The sequence below is a fragment of the Silurus meridionalis genome, chromosome 2, assembly GCF_014805685.1.
Source record: "Silurus meridionalis isolate SWU-2019-XX chromosome 2, ASM1480568v1, whole genome shotgun sequence".
NCBI classification, from domain to species: Eukaryota; Metazoa; Chordata; class Actinopteri; order Siluriformes; family Siluridae; genus Silurus; species Silurus meridionalis.
The window spans coordinates 28,585,941-28,613,242 of record NC_060885.1 but is presented as its reverse complement, the minus strand read 5'-3'; the positions used below and the strand labels follow the sequence as shown (position 1 = coordinate 28,613,242).

The 27,302-nt window shown below is 45.1% G+C and overlaps 1 protein-coding gene across 1 annotated transcript; it reads right to left on the bottom strand.

The window, feature by feature from the left end:
• Window positions 1-19,095: 19,095 nt before the first annotated feature.
• LOC124401023 lies at window positions 19,096-21,938 on the bottom strand. The gene is given in 5 exon segments (XM_046872922.1): window positions 19,096-19,322; window positions 19,324-19,987; window positions 19,990-20,667; window positions 20,743-21,412; window positions 21,654-21,938. Coding segments are annotated over 5 exon segments (2,463 nt in total). The 3' UTR covers window positions 19,096-19,156.
• Between the last annotated feature and the right edge of the window lie 5,364 nt (window positions 21,939-27,302).

Here is a 27,302-nt window from a genome sequence, read left to right as displayed (position 1 = left end):
ACACGTGGAGGGCTCCGCCCAACCCTCTCTCCAGGGAATTCCCCTCGGGAATTTCCCACTGTAGCAGACACGAGACGAAACCCTCCAGCACGTGAGAGTAATTGATTCTCAGCAAGTCCAGCCAGTCATTACGCTTTCCTATGCATACTTTGCAGTCATTAAAAATAAGCTGTACCAAGTGATGCAGTACACTCGACCCAACAAAGTTGAACTTGAAACAGTTGTTGGTCTCAAAGAGCTGCAAGGAGATTCTGTTTCATGTGGCTCACCATAACCTGATGGTGGGATACTTGGGACACAAGTACAAGTTAAAATCTTCCCAAGATGGCGGCATGGCAGTAGCCCGCAGCAGGCTCTCCGGATCCAAAATGGTTTTTCCCTTAATAAGGCTGACTTTTAATAATAAATGGACACCAGAGACAGCTGTGTTCCTGTGTACGGCCACCAGATGCTGTTACGGTACAGGAATCATGCAAGCACTAATTTGCATGCTAATGTAATTAATAACCTTCGCAACCTTGGCTTGCTGTGCCAACCTCGGCCACAAAGACCAGGCCCCCAGCCCTCTGAGTCACCTGATGCCGGTAGCCAGAAGAGGGGACGTCGGAAGTTCTGCTCAAGGAAGCGGAAGCACGGCAAGCAGGCGGGTGTCCGTGCTAGGCTAAATGCTAACACTAGCTGGCCAGCTCTCCTGTCCATTCTACTTTGAAACGTCTGCTCCCTGGACAATAAATTGTATCACATCCGATTCCAGCAGACCTTGTGGCGAGAGTTCAGAGACTGCTGCTTCTTTGTTTTCACAGAGACGTAGCTCAGCGACAGAGTTCCGGAAGCCACCATCCAGCTAGATGGGCTAACCACGCATGTGGTCTTTGCAATGAGAGGAGCGAACACGCTGGATCTTGTTTGCACAAACAATTCCAGCTCGTATCGTGTGGAGCCCCGCCCCATCTCGGCTCCTCAGACGACATCTGTTATGATAATTCTAGCAAACAAAGAGACTCCGTCTTTAAAGCAGATGACAAGTCGGCCTTTAGAACCGCAAGGACCGAACTGTCCCGTGCCATCAGAGAGGCAAAGTGTGCACACGCCAAGAGAATCCACAGTCATTTCCAGGACAGTGGAAACACCCGGCTCATGTGGCAGGGCATCCAGCTGATCATGAACTACAAGAGAACATTACCGGCTTGTGACCTTGACGCCTCCCTCCCAGACGTGCTGAACGTCTTCTACGCCCAGTTTGAGGTACAGAACAGCGTGGTACAGAACACCCCTCCTCCCAGTGACCAGGTACTCTGTCTAACTACAGCTAAAGTAAGGAAAACTCTATGCAGAGTTATTCCACGGAGGTCTGCTGGACCAGACAACATTCTTAGCAAAGTGCTCAGGGAATGTGCAGAACAGCTACAGATGTCTTCACTGACATCTTCAACATGGTATTCCTACGTGCCTCAACGACCATCGTCCCTGTGCCGAAGAAGTCTACAGACTCCTGCCTCAATGAGTATTGTCTAACACCCATCGTGATGAAGTACTTCAAGAGGCTCGTCATGAGGCATATCAAGACACCCTCACTGGACCCCATGCAGTTTGCATATTGTCCAAACGATATGCCATCTCCACAACCCTCTATCTGGCCCTCACCCACCTGGACAATAAGGACACGTACGTACAAATGCTGTTCATAGACTTTAGCTCAGTATTCAACACAATTATCCCTCAGCATCCGATTGATAAGCTGAGCCTACTGGGCCTGAACACCTAACTCTGCAACTGGATCCTGGACTTCCTGACTGCTCACTGCTCACAGCCCACTTCTGTTTACTCTGCTGACTCACGACTGTGTAGCAATGCACTGCTTGAACCACATCGTCAAGTTCTCTGATGACACGAACATGGTGGGTCTCATCAGCAAGAATGATGAGTCAGCATACAGAAAGGAGGTGGAACAGTTAACAGACTGGTGTGGAGCAAACCACCTGTCTCTGAACGTGGACAAAACGAAAGAGATGGTTGTTGACTTCAGGAGAGCACAGAGCGACCAGTCTCCACTGATTATTGATGGATCCTCAGTGGAGATTGTCAAGAGCACCAGATTCCTTGGTGTTCATCTGGCAGATAACCTCACCTGGTCACTCATCACCAAGAAAGCCCAGCAGCGTCTCTACTTCCTGAGAAGGCTAAGGAAAGCCTATCTCCCCATCTCCCTCCCCCCCATCCTGACCATGTTCTACAGAGGGACCATTGAGAGCATCTTGAGCAGCTGGCCTGGTTTGGGAACTGCACCGTCTCGGACCACAAGTCCCTACAGAGGATAGTGAGGACAGCTGAGAAGATCATCGGAGTCTCTCTCCCCTCTATTATGGACATTTACACCACACGCTGCATCAGCAAAGCAAACAGCATTGTGGATGACCACACACACCCGTCACACACACTTTTTACTCTCCTGCCATCAGGAAAACGGTTCCAAAGCATTGGGGCCTCCACATCAAGACTGTGCAACAGTTTTTTCCCGCAAGCCATCAGGCTACTTAATACACAGAACTGAAGGGAACTCTCTCTCACACACACACACACACACACACACACACACACACACACACACACACACACACAAATGTGTGTTATCAAACTGTACAACCTGGACTGAACACAACACACTCATCTCGATCTGTTCCACCATCATCTATTTATTATTATTTATATTTGACTGCACTACACTGTTTAACTGCACCTTTCACTGTATTACTGTTTACATGCCGTCTTTTGCACCTTTGACTATTATATTGTTTACATGTTTTTTTTGCACCTTCAACTTTGTTATACTATACTACACTGTTTACATGCTGTCATTTGCACATCTTGACTGCTGCTATATTTTTGCACTACATTGTGTTCTTATATTCACTCTTGGGTATAGTTTTTACAGTTTACAGTACTGTATAACCAAGTATACAGTAGGTTTACTGGTCGGCGCTATCTTGGTTTTGTGTCTTGTCTTGTGTTGTCTGTCTGTACTGTTTTTTGTCTGCACTGTTTGCACTAGGTTGCACTCGATGCACTTTATGTAGCTTGTGTTGTGTTGTAGCTTTATGTTATTGTTTAGTGTAGTACCAGGGTTCCGGAGGAACATTGTCTCGTTTTTACTGTGTACTGTGTACCACTGTGTATAGTAGAAATGACAATAAAAGCCTCTTGACTTGACTTGACTTAAGGTTATTTGTTTATTTATAAAAGATTTCTGAGTATTGTATTCATATAAAAGCCCATAATAAATGTATAAAACCCCAAGTCTTAGTATTTAACAGAATGCTAACGAGAAAGGACATCAGCAGTGACCTTAGAGAAAAAGGTTATAAAGCGGTCTACAAACAATTTAAAACATTATTCTACAGCGAGGAAGATTATTTACAATTAGAAAACATCTAAGAAAGTAGCCTTTTCTCTTTGCCAAAATCATGGCAGCACAGATAAATTTGGAAAATTTTGCAAATCTAAGCAAACCACTTAGTTTTCCCTAAGCTACTCACTCATGTGTAGTCTTGGCTGTGTGCTGTTGTCACTTGTAGGAAGGTGAATATTTGGCCCAGACTGAGGTCTAAGGTCCTGAGTTGTGGAGCAGGTTTTTATTGAGGATATCTCTCTGTACTTTTCCCCATTCAGCTTTCCCTCGAACTTGACCATTTGCCCAGTACCTGCTGCAGAAAAAATAACCCCACAGCACAATTAAGCTACCAACATGCTTCAATTTTTGGAATAGCTTTGTGCAGGTGATGAGCAATCCCTGATTTCCTTTAGACATAACAATTAGAATTGAGCTAAATCTAGAGACCTGTATGGGACAGACTTTTCACTCCCATTTCCGCAAGGTTCTGTCCCACTCCCGCAAAAAAAAATTCTGCCGTTACCACCCACAACATTTAATATTGTCCCACTCCCGCCCTCAAAAGCCTGCAGGTAAATATGTACAGTAAGGAAAATAAGTATTTGAACACCCTGCTATTTTGCAAGTTCTCCCACTTAGAAATCATGGAGGGGTCTGAAATTGTCATTGTAGGTGCATGTCCACTGTGAGAGACATAATCTAAAAAAAAATCCAGAAATCACAATATATGATTTTTAAAGTATTTATTTGTATGACACAGCTGCAAATAAGTATTTGAACACCTGTTTATCAGCTAGAATTCTGACCCTCAAAGACCTGTTAGTCTGCCTTTAAAATGTCCACCTCATTACATTTATTATCCTTAATTAGATGCACCTGTTTGAGGTCGTTAGCTGCATAAAGACACCTGTCCACCCCATACAATCAGTAAGAATCCAACTGCTAACATGGCCAAGACCAAAGAGCTGTCCAAAGACACTAGAGACAAAAGTGTACACCTCCACAAGGCTGGAAAGGGCTACAGGGAAATTGCCAAGCAGCTTGGTGAAAAAAGGTCCACTGTTGGAGCAATCATTAGAAAATGGAAGAAGCTAAACATGACTGTCAATCTCCCTCGGACTGGGGCTCCATGCAAGATCTCACCTCGTGGGGTCTCAATGATCCTAAGGAAGGTGAGAAATCAGCCCAGAACTACACAGGAGAAGCTGGTCAATGACCTGAAAAGAGCTGGGACCACCGTTTCCAAGGTTACTGTTGGTAATACACTAAGACGTCATGGTTTGAAATCATGCATGGCACGGAAGGTTCCCCTGCTTAAACCAGCACATGTCCAGGCACGTCTTAAGTTTGCCAATGACCATTTGGATGATCCAGAGGAGTCATGGGAGAAAGTCATGTGGTCAGATGAGACCAAAATAGAACTTTTGGGTCATAAATCCACTAAACGTGTTTGGAGGAAGAAGAATGATGAGTACCATCCCAAGAACACCATCCCTACTGTGAAGCATGGGGTGGTAACATCATGCTTTGGGGGTGTTTTTCTGCACATGGGACAGGGCGACTGCACTGTATTAAGGAGAGGATGACCGGGGCCATATATTGCGAGATTTTGAGGAACAACCTCCTTCCCTCATTTAGAGCATTGAAGATGGGTCGAGGCTGGGTCTTCCAACATGACAATGACACGAAGCACACTGCCAGGATAACCAAGGAGTGGCTCTGTAAGAAGCATATCAAGGTTCTGGCGTGGCCTAGCCAGTCTCCAGACCTAAACCCAATAGAGAATCTTTGGAGAGAGCTCAAACTCCGTGTTTCTCAGCAACAGGCCAGAAACCTGACTGATCTAGAGAAGATCTGTGTGGAGGAGTGGGCCAAAATCCCTCCTGCAGTGTGTGCAAACCTTGTGAAAAAATACAGGAAACGCTTGACCTCTGTAATTGCAAACAAAGGCTACTGTACCAAATATTAACATTGACTTTCTCAGGTGTTCAAATACTTATTTGCAGCTGTATCATACAAATAAATAGTTAAAAAATCATACATTGTGATTTCTGGATTTTTTTTTTTTTTTAGATTATGTCTCTCACAGTGGACATGCACCTACGATGACAATTTCAGACCCCTCCATGATTTCTAAGTGGGAGAACTTGCAAAATAGCAGGGTGTTCAAATACTTATTTTCCTCACTGTATAAGTAGTTTTATTTTTTTAATGCACTGACTGCTTTTTTTCGCTACTCTGCTTTTTTTTTTTTTCACTTGCTTCCCTTTGAATATGAATAAAAAAGAAACAGAAAATAAAAACAAACGTTTTGTTTTATTTGAGTTTGACTTTTTGTGTAAATGATGAACATGGACATGAACAAGGAACTTTTCAGAAAATAGAACATCAACTGAAATGATATAAAAAAAACAGGCCAAGGTGTTTTTTTGTTCCTTTCTTTAATAATGAAATAATATCTGTAGCACTCAGCGATTTAACTCTGTCTTACGCTTCAGACATTTTGCCTTTGTGTGCTCTAGTAGTCTAGAGTAGAGTAGCCACGAGAGTCGGCTTCTGAGCTTGTGCCTGTAAATCATTTGATTTGATTTATTATTTTTATGCCGCTTTTGTGCTGTAGATAAATAGTTTATTTGTTTTTAGTAATTTATTATTATTATTATTATTATTGTTAAATATATTTTTGAGACCATTTTGTGAATAAATCACCAATCTAATCTTTTACTAATGCCGCACTCCACTCCTCTAGCTTAAACTGATAACTCTTGGGTTCATCAGACCAGAAATAATTGTTCCATACAGTCTAAGAGTCCTTCGGGTGCCTGTTGGCAAACTCAATGGCTTCCATGGGTTTTGCACTGAGAAGAGGCTTCCTTCTAGCCATTCTGCCAAAAAGCCCAGATTGGTGGAGGGCTGCAGTGATGGTTGTCTATCTGGAACGGTCCCATCTCTAAACAGAAGGCTAAAGCGAACTTGGGTTCTGCAGCAGGACAATGATCCCAATCATCACACAAACGGATTAAGGAATGTAATGTCATGATTTTCACGGAAACATGGCTCAACAACAACATTCCCAGCAGCACCATTGAGCTCGGGGGTCGCAGTGTTTATCGGGCGGACAGGACGGCAGAGGAAAGCGCAGAGGTGGAGGTCTGTGCATTTATGTTAACAACTCATGGTGCACGGACTCTACTGTTACTGAAAGTCATTGCTCTGTTCATTTAGAGTATTTGATGATTAAGTGCAGACCCTTTTATTTACCGAGAGAATTCTCAGCCATTGTTGTGACTGCAGTGTACATTCCACCGGATGCTAATGCTAAGCTAGCTATGGAGGAACTGCATGCAGCTATCAGCAAACAGCAGTCTGCACATCCTGAAGGAGCTATCATTGTCGCTGGAGATTTCAACCACTCCAACCTGAAATCTGTCTTACCAAAATTTCACCGCAATGTCTCCTGCTCTACTAGAGGGGACAAAACACTGGACCAGGTATACACAAACATACCTGGGGCATACACAGCCATTCCCCTCCCCCACCTGGGTCAGTCTGATCACCTCTCTTTGTTCATGCTACCCAAATACACACCACTAATCAAACGTGTGAAACCAGCTGTGAGGACAGTAAAGGTATGGCCAGAGGGGGCCATTTCTTCTCTACAACAACAGTTTCAGGATACTGACTGGAACATGTTCGCTTCACAGGCCACACTGGACTCTCACACAGACATGGACAGTTACACATCATCTGTTTTGGACCATATTAACACGTGCATTGACAATGTCACTACTGTCAAACACGTGAAATGCTTTCCTAACCAGAAGCCGTGGATGAACTCTGAAGTCCGTCTCCTGTTGAAAGCAAGAGATGCTGCCTTTAAATCTGGCAGTGCAGAGGACTACAACAGAGCCAGGTCCAACCTGAAAAGGGGCATCAGGAAAGCAAAGCTCACATTTAAACGCCACATAGAAGAGCACTTCCACAACTCTGACCCCAGACGCATGTGGAAAGGCATCCAGTCAATCACGGACTACAAACCCACAGCTCAACCAACCAGCAGTGCCTTCCAACCGAACGAACTTAATCACTTTTTTGCTCGTTTTGACCAAAGCACAGGACATTTTACACCAACCACGGACTCTGCTACTGCTTACAGCCCACTTTCAATCTCAACAACGGACGTCTATTCAGTGTTCAGCAGAGTGGATGCACGTAAGGCAGCTGGCCCGGACGGCATACCGACGTGTTCTCAGAGCATGCGCTGGACAACTGGCACAGGTTTTACTGACATTTTCAACCTGTCACTGGCCCAAGCCACGGTACCAACATGCCTGAAGACCACTACTATCATACCAGTGCCTAAGCACTCAGCTGCTAAATGCCTGAATGACTTTCGCCCGGTTGCACTCACCCCATTGCTATGAAGTGCTTTGAGAAACTGGTCCTGAATCACCTCACTGCGGGCCTACCACCTACACTGGACCCATACCAGTTTGCCTATCGCCCGAACAGGTCAACAGAGGATGCAGTTTCCACAGCTCTTCATTCTGCTCTCACCCACCTGGATAAAAGCAACACATACATCAGAATGCTGTTCATTGACTTTAGCTCTGCGTTCAATACAGTCCTCCCCACTGTACTGATCACTAAGCTCAGTGAACTGGGTATCTGCACCTCCACTTGCAGATGGATTCTGGACTTTCTCACCAACAGACCTCAATCTGTCAGGTTGGGAAACCAGGTATCCTCAACCCTAATTCTGAACACTGGCATACCGCAGGGCTGTGTTCTGAGCCCACTGCTCTACTCCCTGTTCACCCACGATTGTGCTCCTCTGTATAACTCCAACATCTTCATCAAGTATGCAGATGACACCACCGTGGTCGGCCAGATCGACAACAACGACGAATCGGCCTACAGGAAGAGATCCGTAATCTGGCAGCATGGTGTGCCAACAACAACCTGACTCTCAACGCCACAAAGACCAAAGAGCTCATTGTGGACTTCCGAAATCCAACAGCAGGAGACATCTACCAGTCAACATCAATGGAACCGAGGTAGAGCGAGTCTCCAGCTTTAAGTTCCTGGGAGTTCACATCTCTGAGGATCTGACATGGCAGCAGAACACGTCAGCTCTGGTTAAAAAAGCACAACAACGCCTGTACTTCTTGAGAAGTCTCAAGAAATCTCATCTGTCCCCGGGGATTTTAACGAGCTTCTACCGCTGCATCATTGAGAGCATCCTGACCAACTCCATCACTGTATGGTACGGAGGCTCCACTGTGTGTGAACGTAAAGCACTGCAAAGGGTGGTCAAAACCGCCCAACGCATCACTGGCACTCAACTACCTGCCATTGAACACCTTCACCACAGCAGATGTCTGCGCAGAGCTCACAGCATCATCAAGGACTCTTCACATCCCAGTCATAAACTGTTTAACCTCCTTCCATCAAGAAGGAGATACAGGAACTTATGCACCAGAACCAGCAGGTTCAGGGACAGCTTTTTTCCATCCACCATCACACTACTGAACTCAACACTACACCGCTAAATCACTACAAAACAAACATAAACAAAAGACTGTATATAACCTCTGTACAATACATGTACATACTACATATTATATCTTTTCACTCCTCATTACATCTGCACTTTTATATCTGTATGTATACTTATCATCACTGTACATTCTGCCCAACATTTCACATTCATTTGTGTAATGTATGTGTATATATTTATATATATATATATATATATATATATATATATATATATATATATATATATAGTAGACTGTTTATTCAGCTTGCTACTCCTTAATGCCATAATCCTGTGATCTTGTAACCTTCATAGCCTTTATATTTATTCACTGTATATACTTCATATATATACCACTGCTGTAAATATGCCAGATAGTTATCTGCACTGTAAATATGCTAGATATTTATCTGCACTTTTGCACAACTGCTACATTTTGCACTTCTGGTAGATGCCAAACTGCATTTCGTTGCTGTGTACCTGTACAATGCAATGACAATAAAGTTCTATCTATCTATCTATCTATCTATCTATCTATCTATCTATCTATCTATCTATCTATCTATCTATCTATCTATCTATCTATCTATCTATCATCTATCTATCTATCTATCTATCTATCTATCTATGATCCAAAACACACCAGCAAGTCCACCTTAGAATGGCTAAAGAAAAACAAAATGACTTCAGAGTGGCCTAGTCAAAGTCCTGAACTGAATCCTATTAAGATGCTGTGGCATGACCTTAAAAAGGCGGTTCGAAATGCTCGAAAACCCTCTAATGTGGCTAAATTTTAACAATTCTGCATAGATGAGTGGACGAAAAATTCCTCCACAGCGCTGTAACAGACTCATTGCAAGTTATCGCAAATGCTTGATTGCAGTTGTTGCTGCTAAAGGGTGGCCCAACCAGTTATTAGGTTTAGGGGCAGACACTTTTTCACACAGGGCCATGTAGTTTTAGATTTTTTTTCCCAAAATAGTAAAAACCTTTATTCAAAAACTGCATGCTATGTTCACTTGTATTATCTTTTACTAATATTTAAATTAGTTGGATGATCTGAAACATTAAAGTGTGAAAACATGCAAAGAAATCAGAAACACTTTTCCACATCATATATATATATATATATATATATATATATATATATATATATATATATATATATATATATATATATATATATGATGTGGAAAAGTGTTTCCTGATTTCTTTTTTTTTTTGCATGTTTTCACACTTAAATGTTTCAGATCATCCAACTAATTTAAATATTTATATATATATGTGGAGTTAAAAGGACAATTTTAAGTATGTTTGAAAGTTATTTTGATTGCCTGAAAAGGAAACGGGAATCTTGAATGCCGAACCGCTAACATTTGAGGGAATGGTTCACAGAAAGCCACGAAGAGCACCGGAAACAGCCGAAATCGTGCCGGAAAGTTGGCGAGCTTGCGATTCGTGCAACTGAAATGGGCATGCGCAGAAAGCGGTAAACCAATTCATTCAGAAAATCATAGTGACTAAAGAGTTACGGGAGGATGAGGATATTGTGAATCGGAAAGCATGTCAATGATCGGTCAATTTAGGACGCTAATGGTAGGATGGAGGTGCTTTTAATGCAATTTGTGTGCTAGCAAGGCTGTTTGAACCGGTATTGTTTAGTAATTAATGTAATCATGCCTGTGTGTTTGTATGTATAATAATGTGTGTATATTTGTGTTAATGCGCAGGATGAGATTTGTTTGTAATTGTGTATCTTTCTGTTTTCTTTGAAGGTTATCAACCTAACTTAATCTAACCGAAGCTAACTTAACCCAAGCTAAGCTAACCCAAGCTAAGTTAACATATGCTAACCTAAGCTAAGCTAAACTAAGCTAGGATAAGCCAAACTACGGTGCTATGTGATGCTGGTTGGACAACTTAAGTGATTAACTCAGGTTCATCATCTAGCATTGTTTTGAGTGATTGAAGTTCATCTGTTGGAAAACTGGCTGTAAATGCATGTACAATCAACATGACGAGTCAATCAGGAATGCAATGAATTTATTGAAGTCTGAAGTAAAGCAATGTTTGAGTTGACTCCTGTGTCTGTGGTTGACTGAGTCCTTTTTTTCGAGTTAGAGGAACAATTGACATGCAAAAATCCAAGATAACTTGACAGTTGATAACCACTGGACAGCGACATCTTGTAATCTACAATACCAAACCAGCGGTCTTCACATCTTTGGAAGTGCTGAATAGATAAGCACAGACTGTGTGAAAGCAACAGTAGAATTGTTGATGCTGGAGTGTTGAGCGGATGAATTGAAGATGGCTGAAGAAGCAGTGGGAAAACCAATTGAGCAGCTTAAAAAGGAAAGGACTTCTGCTAAAATCGGTTTTACTAGACAAGTTAACTTCCTCAGGAGGGAAGCTAATGGACTAGTGGAAGAGGAGCTCAGGGAGGAGTTCAGGAAACTTTCACTTGCCGCAAGGAAGGTCTTTGAGACTAATGATGACTACAGAGCTGGACTTCTCGCTGACATGGAGGCTGATGAAAGCAGAGATGAGGAAGCAGCGCTTTCAGTGCAACAGAACTTCGACATCGGAAAAACAGCAAGTGAGTGCAATGTTAAGTTCAATGAGGTTAAAGGAGTCGTTCAAGAAAATCTTTGGTTAAGATATGGACTGCATGAACTGACTGGTGCAATCTCTGTAGCGGAGAAAACTTGCGATCAAGTTGCAAGTATAACTGTTGATGGCAGTGAGTGTGAGAACTATGAATTGCAGTTGGACTGTCTTACAAAACTTGTTAAACAGGTCATAGGAGCTTTGTCAAGTTGGGAGAAATGGATCCCTGAAAATGAAAGAAAGGATATGGAGAGACGTTTAAGGGGTCTCAAAGAAACTAGCAACGACCTTGAACTGAGGAAAGGTGAGTTCGCTAGAGCACGGAGAGCCACTGATGATGTATCAGCTGCACCCCCCAGCACAAGAACGCTGTCAAGCGCAACATCGTTACCAGCTCAAACCATGCCGGGTGTGAGATTCAGATCAGTGAGTTTGCCTGTGTTTGATGGGAGTAAGAGGAACTTTTATCGTTGGAGAAAGGATTGGGAGACCCTTTAACGACAAGGAGAACCTTCTGGATCTGTGGAAGTCAAAAGGCTCCAACTGCTGGATAGTATAGATACCAGGATTGGAAAAGATCTCAGATTGTCCTCCTATAACAACGCTGAAGACATTTTCAGAGTGCTTTGGTGACGGCTCCTGATGGTGATGTTACATCAGAAAACCACTTTGATAAACTTCTTGAGTTCTTGAAGAAGGAGGAGGGAATCCTTCAGAGACTTGAGCAAATCAAAGTCATGGAGAAAGTCGAAAGGCAAGAAATGAAGGCAGAAAGAAGTCATGCATTCATTAAATCAACAAAGATAGAATCCCCTCGAAGTGTGTGTATCGTGTGCGGCTCTGAGAGGCATGAAGGGAAAATCTATTTCTATAAAAGGTTCAAGGAAATGAAACTAGCAGAAAAGAAGGTGACCCTAAGAAAACTTGGATTGTGCAAGAGGTGCTTGGGACATCATGATGATGACAGCCAGTGCAGAAGCGCATTTCTGTGCAGGAGTAAGGAGTGTAAGCAAGGAGCCTCAGAAGATCATCATTACCTTATCTGTCCCAGAGGGAAGAGGATCAAGTTGGAGTCTGAAGGTAGAGTTACCATTAGAGAAGGTAAGAATGGAAGTAGATTAACCTTGGAGCAAGACGAATTCCTCTCTGAACTTCCTGTAGAGATGGTGGAAAAGTGTATAAAGGTGTTCACCAATGGGATCAGGATGGAAAGATCTAAAGAAGGAAAGTCAGGATTATTGGAAGAAAACGGACTTCAAGAGCTTCCAGTTATCATGATGCTCAAAAAGGTGACAACCAATGCAGGACAGAAAATTGGAGCCCTTATTGATCTGGCGTCGGATACAAATTATATAACACATGAGGCGGCTAGCAGACTTGGATTGAGATGGGAAGAGGTCGATCTGGTTGTTCATGGAGTGGGGAAGATGGCTATCCGTGTAAGAACGAAAAGGTATCTTCTTAAGGTTCGAGTAAAGGCACCAGAGGGGGGAGAAAAAGCTCATCACCTTGTTTGTTATGGCCTGGAGGAGATTGCAAAAGTGCACAAAGGCGTGATGCCAGAGCGATTGAAAGTGTTCTTCCCAGAAGTGGACTTGGCTGAGTTAAGGAGGCCTGAAACGATAGATCTACTACTCAGTCACAGGGAAGGAAAACTGGCCCCGCAGAGAATAAAAATCGTAGGAGACCTTGTCCTGTGGGACAGTCCACTTGGGAAAATGATAGGTGGAGCGCACCCGGACTTATTTGAATCAATATGCATGAGAGCTTATGAGTCAAAGACACACTTTGCACGATCAATGAGAACTGCTGTTTCCAGGTATGAGGAGGTCCTCGAAGGGGAGGACCTAATGGTTATCTCTAAAGCCTCTAAGGAAAATAAAATGGTTTACACTAATGCAAGAAGTGCACTCGCAAGTGGCAAAGAGTTTCTTCAGTGGTGGCACTGGGACAGCATTGGAGCCGCATGTGAGCCCAAATGCGGTGGCTGCCGCTGCGGGAACTGCCAGCCAGGAGGAAAAGAGATGACTTTAGCTGAGGAGAAAGAGTTGGAGATCATAAAAAATGGTCTGACTTATGTGCAATCGGATTTTCACAGTGATCAACCTCATTGGGACGCAAAGTACCCATGGATTCAAGACCCTGCTTCGCTCCCATATAATCGAAGCGGAGTGGAATTTACTTTTCTAAAGACAGAAAAACAACTTAGAAAAGTGCCTGAGTGGAAGAACATCTATACTGCCCAAGTGCATGATATGGTCAAGAGAGGTGCTGCGGTAAAACTTACAAAAGAAGTGCTTGACAAGTGGAAAGGTCCAGTCTGATATGTAAGTCATTTAGTAGCTCCAAACCCACATTCAGTCACGACGCCTGTCCGTCTCGTATGGAATAGCAGTCAGAAATTTAAGGGGTTGAGCATGAATGGCCTCCTGCTGAAGGACCCGATGTGCTAAATCCTATCAGAGTTGTTCTCCTCAGATTTCGGAAAGGAGTTTATGGAGTGTTGGGAGACATCAAAAAGATGTATAACTCTGTATGGCTAGAAGAACGAGAATTGCATCTCCACAGATTTCTTTGGAGGGATACATCAGAGGAAGAGATACAAGAGTACGCCATAACCAGAGTTAACATTGGAGATCGTCCAGCAGGATGCATTGCACAGCTGGCAATGAGAGAGACAGCTGGTCTAGCCGTGTTTGCTCACCTAAAAGACGAGCGAAGAGTTTTGGAAGAAGACAGCTATGTAGACGATATTCTTACATCTCATAACGATCGGGAGAGACTAGTTGAGATGGCGAAGGGTCTTGAAGGAATCCTGAAAGCTGGGGGTTTCTCGTTGAAAACATGGGTCTGGTCTGGTCAAAGTGGGAGGTCTGGACCTGAGAAGATAAATCAGGAGCTATCAAGTACAAGGGTCGTTGTGCTTCTCAACCAACTAGGCGAAGAGGACAATAAAGCCCTTGGAGTTGGCTATTTAGCAGAGGAGGACATGTTGTATATTATGACATCTATAAATTTTTCCAAAAGGAAGAAAAAACTAAGGACTGAGCAGGATCTCCTTGAGAAAGAAGTAAAGCTAAAGACACCAAACCCATTAACCAGGAGACAACTATTAAGCCAGGTGGCGGGACTTTACGATCCGCTTGGCTTTGTCACGCCAGCCAAACAGAAGGGTGCGATTCTTGTTAGAAAAGCATTTCAGGAATCTGGAAGTGGATGTCTAGTAGGGCATACATGGGACACAGCGCTTTCAGAAGGGATCCGGGGGGAAGCCATCGAATTGTTTGAGGATTATGTTCGACTCCAGAAAGTTACGTTCTATAGAAGTCTCACGCCTGTAAGTTGGAGAGGAAAACCATGGGGAATCACGTTCTCAGATGGAAGTGACAAGACCTATGCCGCAGTATTATACCTTAGGTGGAGAACAAGCCAAGGAGTGGAGGTTCGGTTTGTTGAATCCAAAGCTAAGCTGACACCAATTGAGTTGAAGGGGGATCCGGTAAAGGCTGAAGTCTGCGGTGCAGTTTTTGCAACACGTCTCAGAAAATACTTTGAGAAGCATGGACGGACCGAAGTAGAGAGATGGTTCCACTTTGTGGATAGCCAGACGGTGCTGGGTGCTATCCAGCGTGATAGCTATGGATATCAAACATTTTTTGCCAACAGGATCGGTGAAATTCAAAAGACAGGAATGGTCTGTGATTGGTGGTGGATTCCAGGGAATCTGAACATCGCAGATATCATTACACGAGGGGCAAGCTCTAAAGACCTTGGTAAGGACTCTATTTGGTAGAATGGCCCGGAATTCCTTAAGAGTCCAGTAGATAAATGGCCGAAGAGATCAGCAGGTGAAATTGCTGAGGAAGCGAGAGAAATGATTAACAAGCTCCAACGGAAAGTCTTCTGCGCTGCAGTGAGTAGAGGTCAGATGGAGAACTTTACTGAGGAGAAGAAAGCGTTAAGATCCGAGGACCTGTTTCAATTGGAAAGGCTAAGTAGACTAATCACTAAAGGAATAGTGGATATTGAAAGGTTTAGTAGTCTGTCAAGGTTGACCAGAGTCATTGGCTGGGTGTGGCGTAGTGTGAGGAAATGGCTGGAGGTAAGAGACAAAAGCTCAGTGTGCATTGATAGGAATGGTATCAGCACATATGTGCTGACTGTAAAAGAGAGAGAGAGAGCGCTTTGAAGGCACTCTTTTTGGCGGCTCAAATGGACACAACATTTCCTGAGACCACACTCTGTAGGCTGGTCGTATTTAAAGAAGAACACACTGGACTCCTTGTGTGTAGTGGAAGGTATGAGGCCTTCGGAAAGGAGAATTGCACAGTTCCATTGTTACCAATGAAAGCACGAGTATAGTTACTACTGGCCCGTGAGGCACATAATGCAAACCACGAGGAGATTGCTAGGACTCTTCTAAGGATAAGAAGGGTGGCGTGGGTAGTAAAAGGTCAGAGAGTGGCCAAAAGAGTGGTGGAGACTTGTGTCACTTGCAGGAAGCAAGGGCATAGAGGTGCAAGCAGATTATGAGTGATCTGCCACCTGAAAGGATCGGACCAGCTGCGCCCTTTGAGTTTGTGACAGTAGATCTGTTTGGTCCTTATGAGGTGAAGGATGAAGTGAAGAAGAGAACACGACTTAAGGTTTGGGGGATTGTGTATTGCTGTATGGCTTCAAGGGCTATTCACACAGATGTTGTAAATGATCAATCAACGGAGAGCTTTTTGTTGTCTTACAAGAGGTTCATTGCCTTGAGGGGACATCCCAAGAAGGTGTGGTTAGATCCTGGTTCAAACTTTGTGGGAGCGCAGTCAGCCCTGAAAGATCTCTATGGGTTTCTAAAAAGATTAGAGAAATCGAATCTTGAAGAGGAAGCTGCCAAACATGGGACAGAGTGGTCCTGGAAGTTTCATCCAGCAAATTCACCCCATAGGAATGGAGCGGCTGAGGCGGCTGTTCGTGTTGTGAAGAAAGCTCTTCTTAATCTGGGGGGTGTAGGCATCTTCACGTGGGGCGAATTCCAGACCTTCCTGTACATGGCAGCAAACTTGGCGAATGAGAGGCCCATAGATGCACGAACACAGAGTCGTGAAAATTGCATACAGTACATTACACCGAACTCTCTTCTGTTGGGACGAGCAAGTTCAAGAGGAGATCCGGGTGATTTTGACTTCGCAGGATACCCATACAAAAGATTGAGGATTATCCAAGGAGAAATCAATAACTTCTGGGAAAAGTGGAGCCAGCTAGCAGGGCCAAACCTGTTTATACGGAGTAAGTGGCATACAAAACAAAGGAATGTCGCCGTAGGAGATATTGTCTGGGTCGCAGACCAAAATGTAAGGATTGAGGTCAACTTGGGTTGAGGTCAGTTTGCCTCATAAGTCCTCTCTCCTTTGCACCTACATCACAGTATTTTGCGTAAGCTTCTTGGCCTTTTGAGCTCTCTAGGTCACTTTGTGAATTTGCATAATTTTCTGTCTAAAAAGGACAAAAAGACGAAACACAATATTCTTCTAAAGGATTTAGAAGTCTGTCAGCCACTGTACATTTTTTGAAAAATCTTTTGCTGCTTTAAGGATATTATGATGTGTAATGAATAAAAACCCTTGTGGGAAAATAATTAATAATGGAGTGATTGTGTCGTTAAAATAGACATGCATGTAAGGAAATGGACAAATACTGTAGCAAAAAAAACCATTTTGAATTATAATGAAATTAAAACACCAGATCAGTCTAAAATTGGTTTATTTGTTAAAAAAAATGGTTTATTGTTGCTGCTTGGGTTTATTTCCTCTCTTTCAAACTAATGTTAAAACTTTTACAAGGTTTTGGAACAGCTGTTCCTTCTCTTTATAATTGTTCTTTCTGATTCTCAATTACTGTGCTATCAGAAAGGATTTCCACAAATATATGTGAATGTAGTACAAAATCTTGTAGTGGTGATTTTAGCTGTACCCGCTTTCCAGAAAGAAAAAAGGTCCAGCCCCTATGTTTGCATTCTTTAGATTTGGTTGGTTGTTTGCATTCGAAAAGGTATTTAAATCTGAATGTTCACATGGTGTTAAATTCAGAAATGAATCCTGCTGTGTTGTTTCTGCTGTTTCTCTCAGGTGAGATAGCAATATTTTATATAAATATTAGAGATATTAGATATTATATTTTTAAATATACATCCAAATATTTGAAATATATTTTCTATGACTATATGTACATTATTTTCCTTTTCAAATTTTTTTTTAGGAGTCTTCACCATCAGTTCTTCGTTGCCATGGCAGTACTTCTATGTGACTCAGAGCATGACCTGGAGTAATGCTCAGACCTACTGCAGAACGAATCACATTGATCTGGTTACTGTAGGCAGCATGACTGAGTTAAACAGCATGATTGCATTAGCAGCAAGTGCAGCTCCTGGGTACACCGGGTCTGTGTGGCTTGGACTCCACAGGACCTGGACCTGGGTTACAGGAGAAACGTATTCGGGGCAAGCTCCCTTTACGTATGGCCAGCCAAATGAAAGGAATGATGAAGCAGCATGTGGAGTGATAGATTCAACTGGATTGGGAGACTGGTTCTGTTCAACTCAACACTACTTTGTGTGCAATGATGGTAAAATTAAAACTGTTTTCATGACTTTTTTATTACTGTATTAACATTGGCATTGGGCATGCTGATAAGTGCAAAATGCTCCCAACCTGCACTAAACTGATCTTTCTACCGAATACATTAATATGTTAAAAAATATTTTTGTAGGATTTTTTTTATGAATTGGGTGACCTTAATATTCAATGCGCAGAATGTCATGTTACATAAGTGCGGGCAAATGCCAGTGTAGGTAAAACAGTATTTAATTACATCGGGCAAAATTGTCCAAAGCAATATTCCAAAAACACTGGGGTGAAACAGAAGGACTGTGAGTGCTTAAATTAGGGTCATTCTAATGCAAGCAGTCTACACAAAGTGCCTGTGTGTGAGCTCCCATACCTCATCGCTGCGACAAACCATTCTTTCATGGCAGATGAGCCTGTGGGGTCCGTATCCCACCAGAACAATGGCAAGCATGCATTAAAAGCAGGGCATTAAGAGCTGTTTAGTAGAGTGAAAGAGAAAGTTCTGGGCAAATTTGGCTTATGAATAAAACTAGGCCAATTGCTGGCAAGACTTTTGCATTAAGCAAATATTAGCCATCTTTACCTGGCCAAAGGTGTGTGATATCATGAAACTATGGTTTCTCCATAAAACTTGCCCAGAATATGAAGTAACGATAGGTTACTTAACGTAACCCCGGTTCTTTGATAACAGAGTGAGGTGTTTCACTATGGGAATCGCTTTGGGCGTGACCAACTACGGAAGCTCTAATGACACCACGTCTGTCTTGACAGACAGGTCGACCTGAGATCAGGCTCCGCCCCACCTTTATCCCTCAGGTCGACCCCTTCTAACATCATTGCAGCGAGATTTCTTCCCGTCCCCGTGCAAGGAGGGAAGTGCTGGTGAAACACCTCACTCTGTTATCAAAGAACCGGGTTACGTTAAGTAACCTATCGTTCTTTTTCTAACTTCGCTCGGTGTTTCACTATGGGAGATATAGACTGCTCCCGGATTGCACAGGTCAATCACATAGGCTCAGAACGCCTGGCACTCAGCACTGCGTGTGCCAAGGATGACTCAGACACATCTAGTCTATAAAACCGCACAAAGGTGTGCGGTGTGGCCCAGCCAGCCGCCGCACAAATATCCTGAACAGAGACACCCTTAAGCAGGGCCCATGATGTCGCCATCCTCTAGTAGAGTGGGCCTCAGACCCGTGGGAGCCTGAGAACCACAGCATTCATACGCTATAGATATAGCCTCCACAATCCAGCGGGACAGCCGCTGACTCGACAACGGCTTCCCTTTGTGAGGGGTAGCCCAAGACACAAACAGCTGGTCCGATTTTCTGAAACCCGCTGTTCGCTTGACATACGTATGGAGGGCCCGCACCGGGCACAAGGAACTCAAGCCATCCTCCTCCTGAGGTGGGTGAAAAGCCGAAAGTTCCGTAACGGGACATCTATAAGAAGAATCCACCACCTTAGGCACGAACGCCGGGTTAGGGCGAAAGGAAACCTTCGTGAGCCCAGGGGCGAACTGTAGACAGGACGGACTGACAGACAGGGCTTGCAGCTCGCTCACACGCTTAGCAGTCACTAGAGCCACAAGCAGCACCGTCTTAAGAGAAAGAAATTTCAGCCCTATGCCATCCACCGGCTCGAAGGGGTGATGAGAAAGGGCTTCCAAAACCAAGGACAGGTCCCACTGAGGCACTAACCACCGAGACACCGGCCTTATACGGCGTGCACCTTTCATAAACCGGCTAATCAAAGGGTGCCGACCCGCAGGTTCGTTATTAAACCCGACGTGACATGCAGAAATAGCCGCCAGATACACTTTCAAAGTAGAAAAGCTTTCCCTTTATCCAGCAAATCCTGGAGAAAACACAAAATGTCTCCCACAGAACACTGGAAAGAGACAATGTGACCGCGGCCACACCACTCCTCAAAAACTCGCCATTTATTGTCATAAAGCGTGCGAGTAGACGAGGCCCTGGCACTCTGGATAGTGTGTATAACCGACCGGGGCAAACCAGCCACACTCAAGTTCCACCTCTCACGGGCCAGGCCCAGAGAGCAATTCTGTCCGGGTGCGGATGATAAATCTCCCCGCCCGCCTGGGACAGAAGGTCCCTCCGTGGAGGGAGTGGCCAAGGCTGATCCGACAGTAGCTGAACTATTTCTGCGATCCAGTGCCTGGAAGCCCAACGTGGAGCTATCAGAATCAGTGACAAGCTGAGTTCTCTGACCCTGGCCAGGGTGGGGGAAATCAAGCTCAGTGGAGGGAACGCGTAGAGAAGAACGTTTGGCCACGGGTGGGCTAACGCATCCACACCCAACGGTGCATCTTCGTCCCTCAGAGAAAAGAACAGAGGACACTGGCGTTTTCTCGCGGCGTGAGATCTCTGGCCCGGCCGTATCTCTGCCATATCTGCTCCACCACCTGAGTGTGCAGTTTCCATTCCCCGTACAGAGGGTTTCCCCTGGACAATAGATCTGCACCCCTGTTCCATACGCCTGGAACATGAGTCGCCCTGATGGACAAAAACCTTGTGTCGCACCACATTATCAGTTTCCTCGCCAACTGATGCAGTTGGAGGAGCGCACACCTCCCTGCCGGTTGATGTACGCGACCACTGTGGAATTGTCTGTTTTCACCAACACATGTCGGTCCTTTATAAAAGGCAGAAAGTGCTTCAGTGCCAGAAATACTGCCAACAACTCCAAGTAGTTTATATGTCTCGGGATCAGCTGTGGTGGCCACACGCCGCTCACAGCTCTGCCCATAAGGGTCGCACCCCAGCCCTTCAAAGACGCGTCCGTCGTCATAGTAATCATGACGACACCGCCCCAAGGGAATCCCCGATCAAGAGTCGCGGGGCATCCCCATTGGCGGAGCGCTAAGACGCACGAATGTGTTATTTTTACCGGCCGATTGAGATGACGTCGGGGACATAAGCGCAACCGCGCGACCCATCTCTGAAAATCTCTCATCATGAGAAGTCCCAGACGCACCACAGAAATCACTGAGGCCATTAAACCCAGCATTCGTAGGCACACTCGAACGGGACCATAGACCCAGCCCGAAACGGAGCGACACTGAATGAGAGATGCGATTCTCCTCTCTGTCAGCGTGACTCGATAAGAGAGGGAATTTATACTGAGTCCCAGATATTCCGCGCACTGCGCGGGACACAAGCGGCTCTTTTCCCTGTTTATTTTGAAACCCAAGCTGCAGAGATGAGTGACTACGCCTCCGCATCTCTGACCGCTTGCTCTCTTGACGAGGAGCATATCAGATAATCGTCTATATAAGACAAAATCCGAATGCCGCTGTTTCTCAACGGCAAAAGAGCCGCCTCCACACACTTGCTGAAAGTTCTCGGAGCGAGAGACAGTCCGAACGGAATGGTTTGAAACTCGTAGGCAGTGCTTCTGTGCGCAAACCTCAAATATTTTCTGTGTGACGGGTAAACGCCTATGTGAAAATACGCTGCCTGACAGATCGATCGTCACAAACCAATCGCTTGGACGGATCGACCGACAGAGTGCTTTGTGTGTCAACATTCTGAATGAATATTTTCTCAGGTGTCTGTTTAACACACGCAAATCCAAGATCGGACGGAGAGATGCGCCCTCTCTTCGGGATCACAAAGTACCGAGTAAAACCCTGACGGCTTTCCGCCTCCGGAACAACTCTGATTGCCCTTTTGCTCAAAAGGGAGTCGATCTCGGTCGTTAGGACGCGAGCCGACTCCCCTTCGGCCACCGAGATCAACACACCGTTGAATCTGGGCGGTTTCATTGCAATTGAAGCCTGTATCCCGTGAAACCGTGTTTAAAACCCACGAAGGAACCGCGCATGCGCGCCAATTGACGAGGTGCGCAGAAAGGGAACCTGCGCGCACACAACTCTGGTCGCGCATTGATGACGCCACAACCGCCGCCGCAGGGCTTCGCTGACAGAGCGAGCGCGCCTCCAGTGGTAAAACTGGGGGTGCACGCCGATCTCGATTTTCGCACACTATCGCCCTCGGCTGATCGCCTGGATGCGAAAGTGCCACATTTATTGTGTTTTGTATTGTAGAACACATCGCCCTCAGCCCGTGGCTTGGATGCGATGATGTCATCTTTATTGCGCAATCGTCCGAACTGACGTGCGAGGGAACAAATGTGGGAGTGCTTGGTGACACTGAACATTTTCCTTAAGCCTCGAACTCGAGGAAAAACTAGAGAGGAAGCCCTTACGGAACTTAGAACCGGGCTGTGTTCTCTCTCCTTTTCTTCGCCAGCGGAGAAAGGAGGACAAGAGAACATTCGCGTGTTAGGTCGCACGCTTCTTCTTCCGCCTCGGGTGGGGCGGACGGTTTTAGCCGCCGCGCCGCAAATGAATGCTTTCCCACGGTCCCGATCCATCCGATCTCGGACGTTGACCAGCTTGCTGTCCGCCGAGAGTCGATCTTGAGCTCTAGCGTGTATCGGTCTTCCTCGCAGCCGCTGCTGCGGCAAAACCCCGTCGCGCTGGCTGAGGGGCGTGCTCTGAGACAGCTTACGAGGCAAACAGAGGTTGAATGCTCATCCTCCTGTTTCCTGAGAGTGCTGGTTTCTCTCATCTTCTAGAGCAGGACCGAACAGACCTTTAGCGGGTCGTAGGCAGCATCCATGACGTCCGCTTTCTGTGTGTCACCCAAGCCTGACAGGTTGAGCCACAACGCCTCTCACCTGACACAGCCAAACCCATCACGCGGCCGCAGCCCTGAACTGCGCCTCGTGAAGAGCGGAGAATTAGGTCGCTCACCACACAGATCTCGCCCCAAAGTACCGGGTTCGGTACTCCCGTGTCGAGCTGTCGTCCCATCTCCTCTAAAATCTCCGCCTGGTACGCGGACAGCAAAGTCACCGCTTAACGAGCACACTGACTGCGCTGCGTGTTGTACACCCTCTGATGGATGGACGCCGTCAATCTCTCGATTTTCCCAGGCAGCGCAATTTGAGAGGAGGCAGATATGGAACGCCGATTCGGATGGAGGTGATAAGCCACTGAAGGCTCCACGGCTGGGGGTCCGGCCAACCCCAGCTCTTCCATCCCTTGAATCTCCAGCTTGGAGCACCCTTTTGCGGGAAGCTTGCTTTTGAAGGGGCTAGACCAGTAGCGAGACATTTCCTTCATGCAAGCTGGCACGGCGGGCAGGAGCTGTCTAGCGGCGGGTTGAGCAGGCGGCAGCCTTTTCCCGTCGTAAAGGTCTCTCACCGCTCCCTCCGCGTCCTGGGCCGTGGGCCAAGCTAGTCCTAGCTTCGCCGCGGCTCGTTTGCATACCTCGTGCAGGTTACCTTCGGCCTGTGAGGTTGCATCGCCCGCGCCTGGGGTCTCGACTGTTGGGCCGGAAGGGACCACTGTCGCCCTCATCCTCGCCCTCCATATCCAAGTCGAGGAGGTCTGAGTTCGCGTCTGCGTCCTCGCCGCACGGTCGCTCCTCATCCTCCGCGAGGAGGTTATCAAACAGAGGCGGCATGACCGCGATTCGCCTCCATCAGGTCCGCCCAGCTCGTGGAAGCTCGCGGCTGATGTTCAACGATCAGACCTCGCGGCGGCGCCGGACAGACACGGGTCCTGTTGGTTAGCCACCGCTACTCTCAGCCGTCTCTCCAGATGTCTCACCGGCAGCGACGCCGCAGTGAGCGATGCTTGAGGGTCCGCGAGCGACGCTTGAGCGTGCCGGGCCCATGCACGTGATGCACATCGGGTGAGGGTCCCTGCCCGAGATGGTCGCCCACATGATGATGGACACGGGCGGGATACAACCTCCTGATCTTCGACTCATTCCCTTTGGTGGGGGGGATGATCGTAGACATGGCTGAGTACGGTAAAATTAGACTCGTCACAACACGTTAGCCTGCTGATGTTCGCAGGGTAGTTAGCCCTCGAAGGCTTCGCCGACGCCGCTAAGCCTGCAATAGCTTGACGCTACTACGTCCCTACCGTGTAACTTAATACCCAGCAGGTGGAATAGGAATAGCTCGCCGACGCGGACGCTATTCCGTGATGTCGCCAGCACGATTCCGCACGACTGACCTCGCTCGGTGGCGGAATCCAATGACGGCCCGCACGATGAACAGTTAAGCGAAACCAGCCGAGAACAGGAAGTGCTGAGAGAGCTAGTGTAGTCCCTCACGGGAAGAAAGCGCGAATGATGTTAGAAGGGTCGACCTGAGGGATAAAGGTGGGCGGAGCCTGATCTCAGGTCGACCTGTCTGTCAAGACAGACGTGGTGTCATTAGAGCTTCCGTAGTTGGTCACGCCCAAAGCGATTCCCATAGTGAAACACCGAGCGAAGTTAGAAAAAGAACTTTGCGTACCTGTTGCTCACAAGTTCATTCAGAATACCAAAATGCTGGAACATTTCAGATCTTGTAAAAGCTTTATAGTGGATTTAGTAATGTTAGCAGACATAGGTCTTGGAAAACCTATGGTTTTCGAAAATAAGACTTCAGAAAGCAAGTAATCATCCACCAGAATGACTTGATTACTTTCTGGGATTCGGTTCTGCTGATGTACACTGGTAAAGAGCATCCTGGATATACTTATCTATTGCTCTTTTCTCAGCCACTGACTAGGAATAAACCCAGTCATTTGGAAGCGTGGTTTCCTGGACTCGGTCAATAGTGCAGCCGTATGGTTTGTGTGGTGAAAGACCACTAGCATTGGTCTTAAGAAAGCCTTCTTGAGATCTTGGTATTTGAGATATTGGATGGGATCATGACTGTAGAAGAGCTTTCATGGCTTTTAATGCATGAAGATGCCAGGTTTAGCATCTACACTGAAGACAATGCTCATGACAATGATTGGGCCAGGGGGTAATATGCCATCAGGTGAGTAGTCAGAGAGACAGCAGTCATTGCTTTAAAACTGGAGTCTGCAACAGGTTGAGATTTACGACTAGCATTGTACTTTTATAGGATTCATTTTATTTTAAACTAGTTTTTCTGTTCTTCTCACTTGGCATAGCAGCTATAAACAGTTTCTTACAAATCTGTTTCTCTCTTTGCTCACAAAATGTATACAAAATTGTACCTTTGCACTTAGTTACATTTAAAATAAACATCTACATAGATACTAGTGGTGGCAGTGGTGGCAGTGGTGGTCTAGTGGGTAAAGCTCTGGGTTACTGTTCATAAGGTCAGGGGTTCAAGCCCCAGCACTGCCAAGCTGCCCTGTTGAGCCCTTGAGCAAGGCACTTAACCCTATCAGCTCCAGGGGCGCCGTACCATGGCTGACCCTGCGCTCTTACCCCAGATTCCAGATAAGTTGGGATATGCAAAAACCTAAAGCATTTTACTGCATGTCGTACCCTATGTGTATGTGACAAATACGATTTGATTTGAAAACCTTGTAGTGATCATGACAAAATCTGTATCTGTCTTTTTATTCATTCTATCTTTCCACAGACTCACTAACTGCCACCAGTAAGTTCGTCTTAATCACAATTTACATGAATTGGACAGACGCCTGTGATTACTGTAGAAAAAACTATGCAGAACTTGCCACAATGAAAACCTCTACTGAGCAGAACCAAATCAAGTCAATTGTGCCTGGAGATGCATTTGTTGGTCTGGTCTCGGCCCAGTGGTCTGATTACAGCTTTTTTCCATTCCGGTACTGGACTGGAATATCAAAAATAGAGACAAGCCGTATTAATAAATGTGTTGCCATGGTGATATCTGACTCTGGAAAGTGGAACATTTTTGATTGCACTCTCCAAAACCCATTTATTTGCTATGGAGGTAGGTATCCACTTAATTAGATCTGTTTACTCCTGAAGAATAATCTACTTCGAAGATTTGATACAGGTAAGAGATATAACTGAGAAATGGAGACCAAAAGCTAATTTACATGAAGGATGTGTATGTATGGATGTATCAACTGCAAATGTTGTATAAAAGTGTTTTTATCAAAGTTTGTGAATATCTGCAAGTTACCCTTCCCAGAATTTATCTATACAATACATTCAGAACGTATTCAGACCACCTTCATTTTATTTATTTTTTTGTTATGTTGCAGCCTGATACCTCATGTTCAAATAAATATTTCTCATTAGTCTACAATCAGTACCCTATTTTGACAAAGTGAAAACAGAATTCTAGAAAAGTTGATAAGTTCATTAAAAGAAAAAACTGAAATATACTTTAATGACAAAAAAGCCAGGACTTTGACTCAAACCCTATAAAACAAACTCTATTTCATTTTTGAACATCTCTGCAGAGACCCCAAAGTGGCTACCAGCTATCCCCATCCTATGTGACCAGCTTAAGAGGCTTTACAAAAAAGAATCTCAGAAAATACCCTAATTCAAGTTGTGGTATCAATCTGCAACATAACAAAATAAAAAAAAATGGAAAGGGGTCTGAATACTTTCTGTATGCCTATTCAACATTCTGCTAAATTTAGGGAGGTATAAAAAATGCTGTTAAGCTAGACTGACTTCTTAAAAATAGAAGTTTTAATAGTTTAACAAAATATAAATTAAATAAACAGAAGAGAAATCCAAATCAAATCAATATTTGGTGTGACTACCCCTTGCCTGCAAAACAGCCTCAATTCTTCTAGGTAAACTTGCACACCGTTTTTGAGGGACCATGGCAGGTAAGTTGTCCCAAACATCTTTGTTTTTTGTTTCCCCTTTTGAATCAGAGGAGACCGAAAGCAAGGCAACTATCCAAAGTTAAAGTCTTCAACTCCAAGTTTCTGTTGGTATGTGAATTGGAGTAGATCTGTAGAGTATGTGGGCTGATCATGGTCTGTAGCTGTTGGAGGACGAGTCTCACCAGGGTCTTCCTGATGTGGGACATTAGAGTCACTAGTCTGTAGTCTTTGGCTGCACTGCTTTCAGTGTGTGTATGCGGATGTTACAATTTTTGTCCAATCAGATTTCAGCCTCTATGTGCTGCCATGTCAATCTAATCTGCCCAGGGTCTTCAAAGTCTGTACTGCTGGCACTTTTACCTTAGTCTCTATTAGCAATGGGTCTGTTTCTTTAACCAATCAGATTTCATATTCTCCTCAAGCTGGCCCAGAATAGCGTCAGCATTTTTCCGCCCTCTGATTGGTTGGTCAGAGTGAAACTGTTACAGCCAAGTTCAAACATGTCTGTAGCTCTGCACATTAATACAT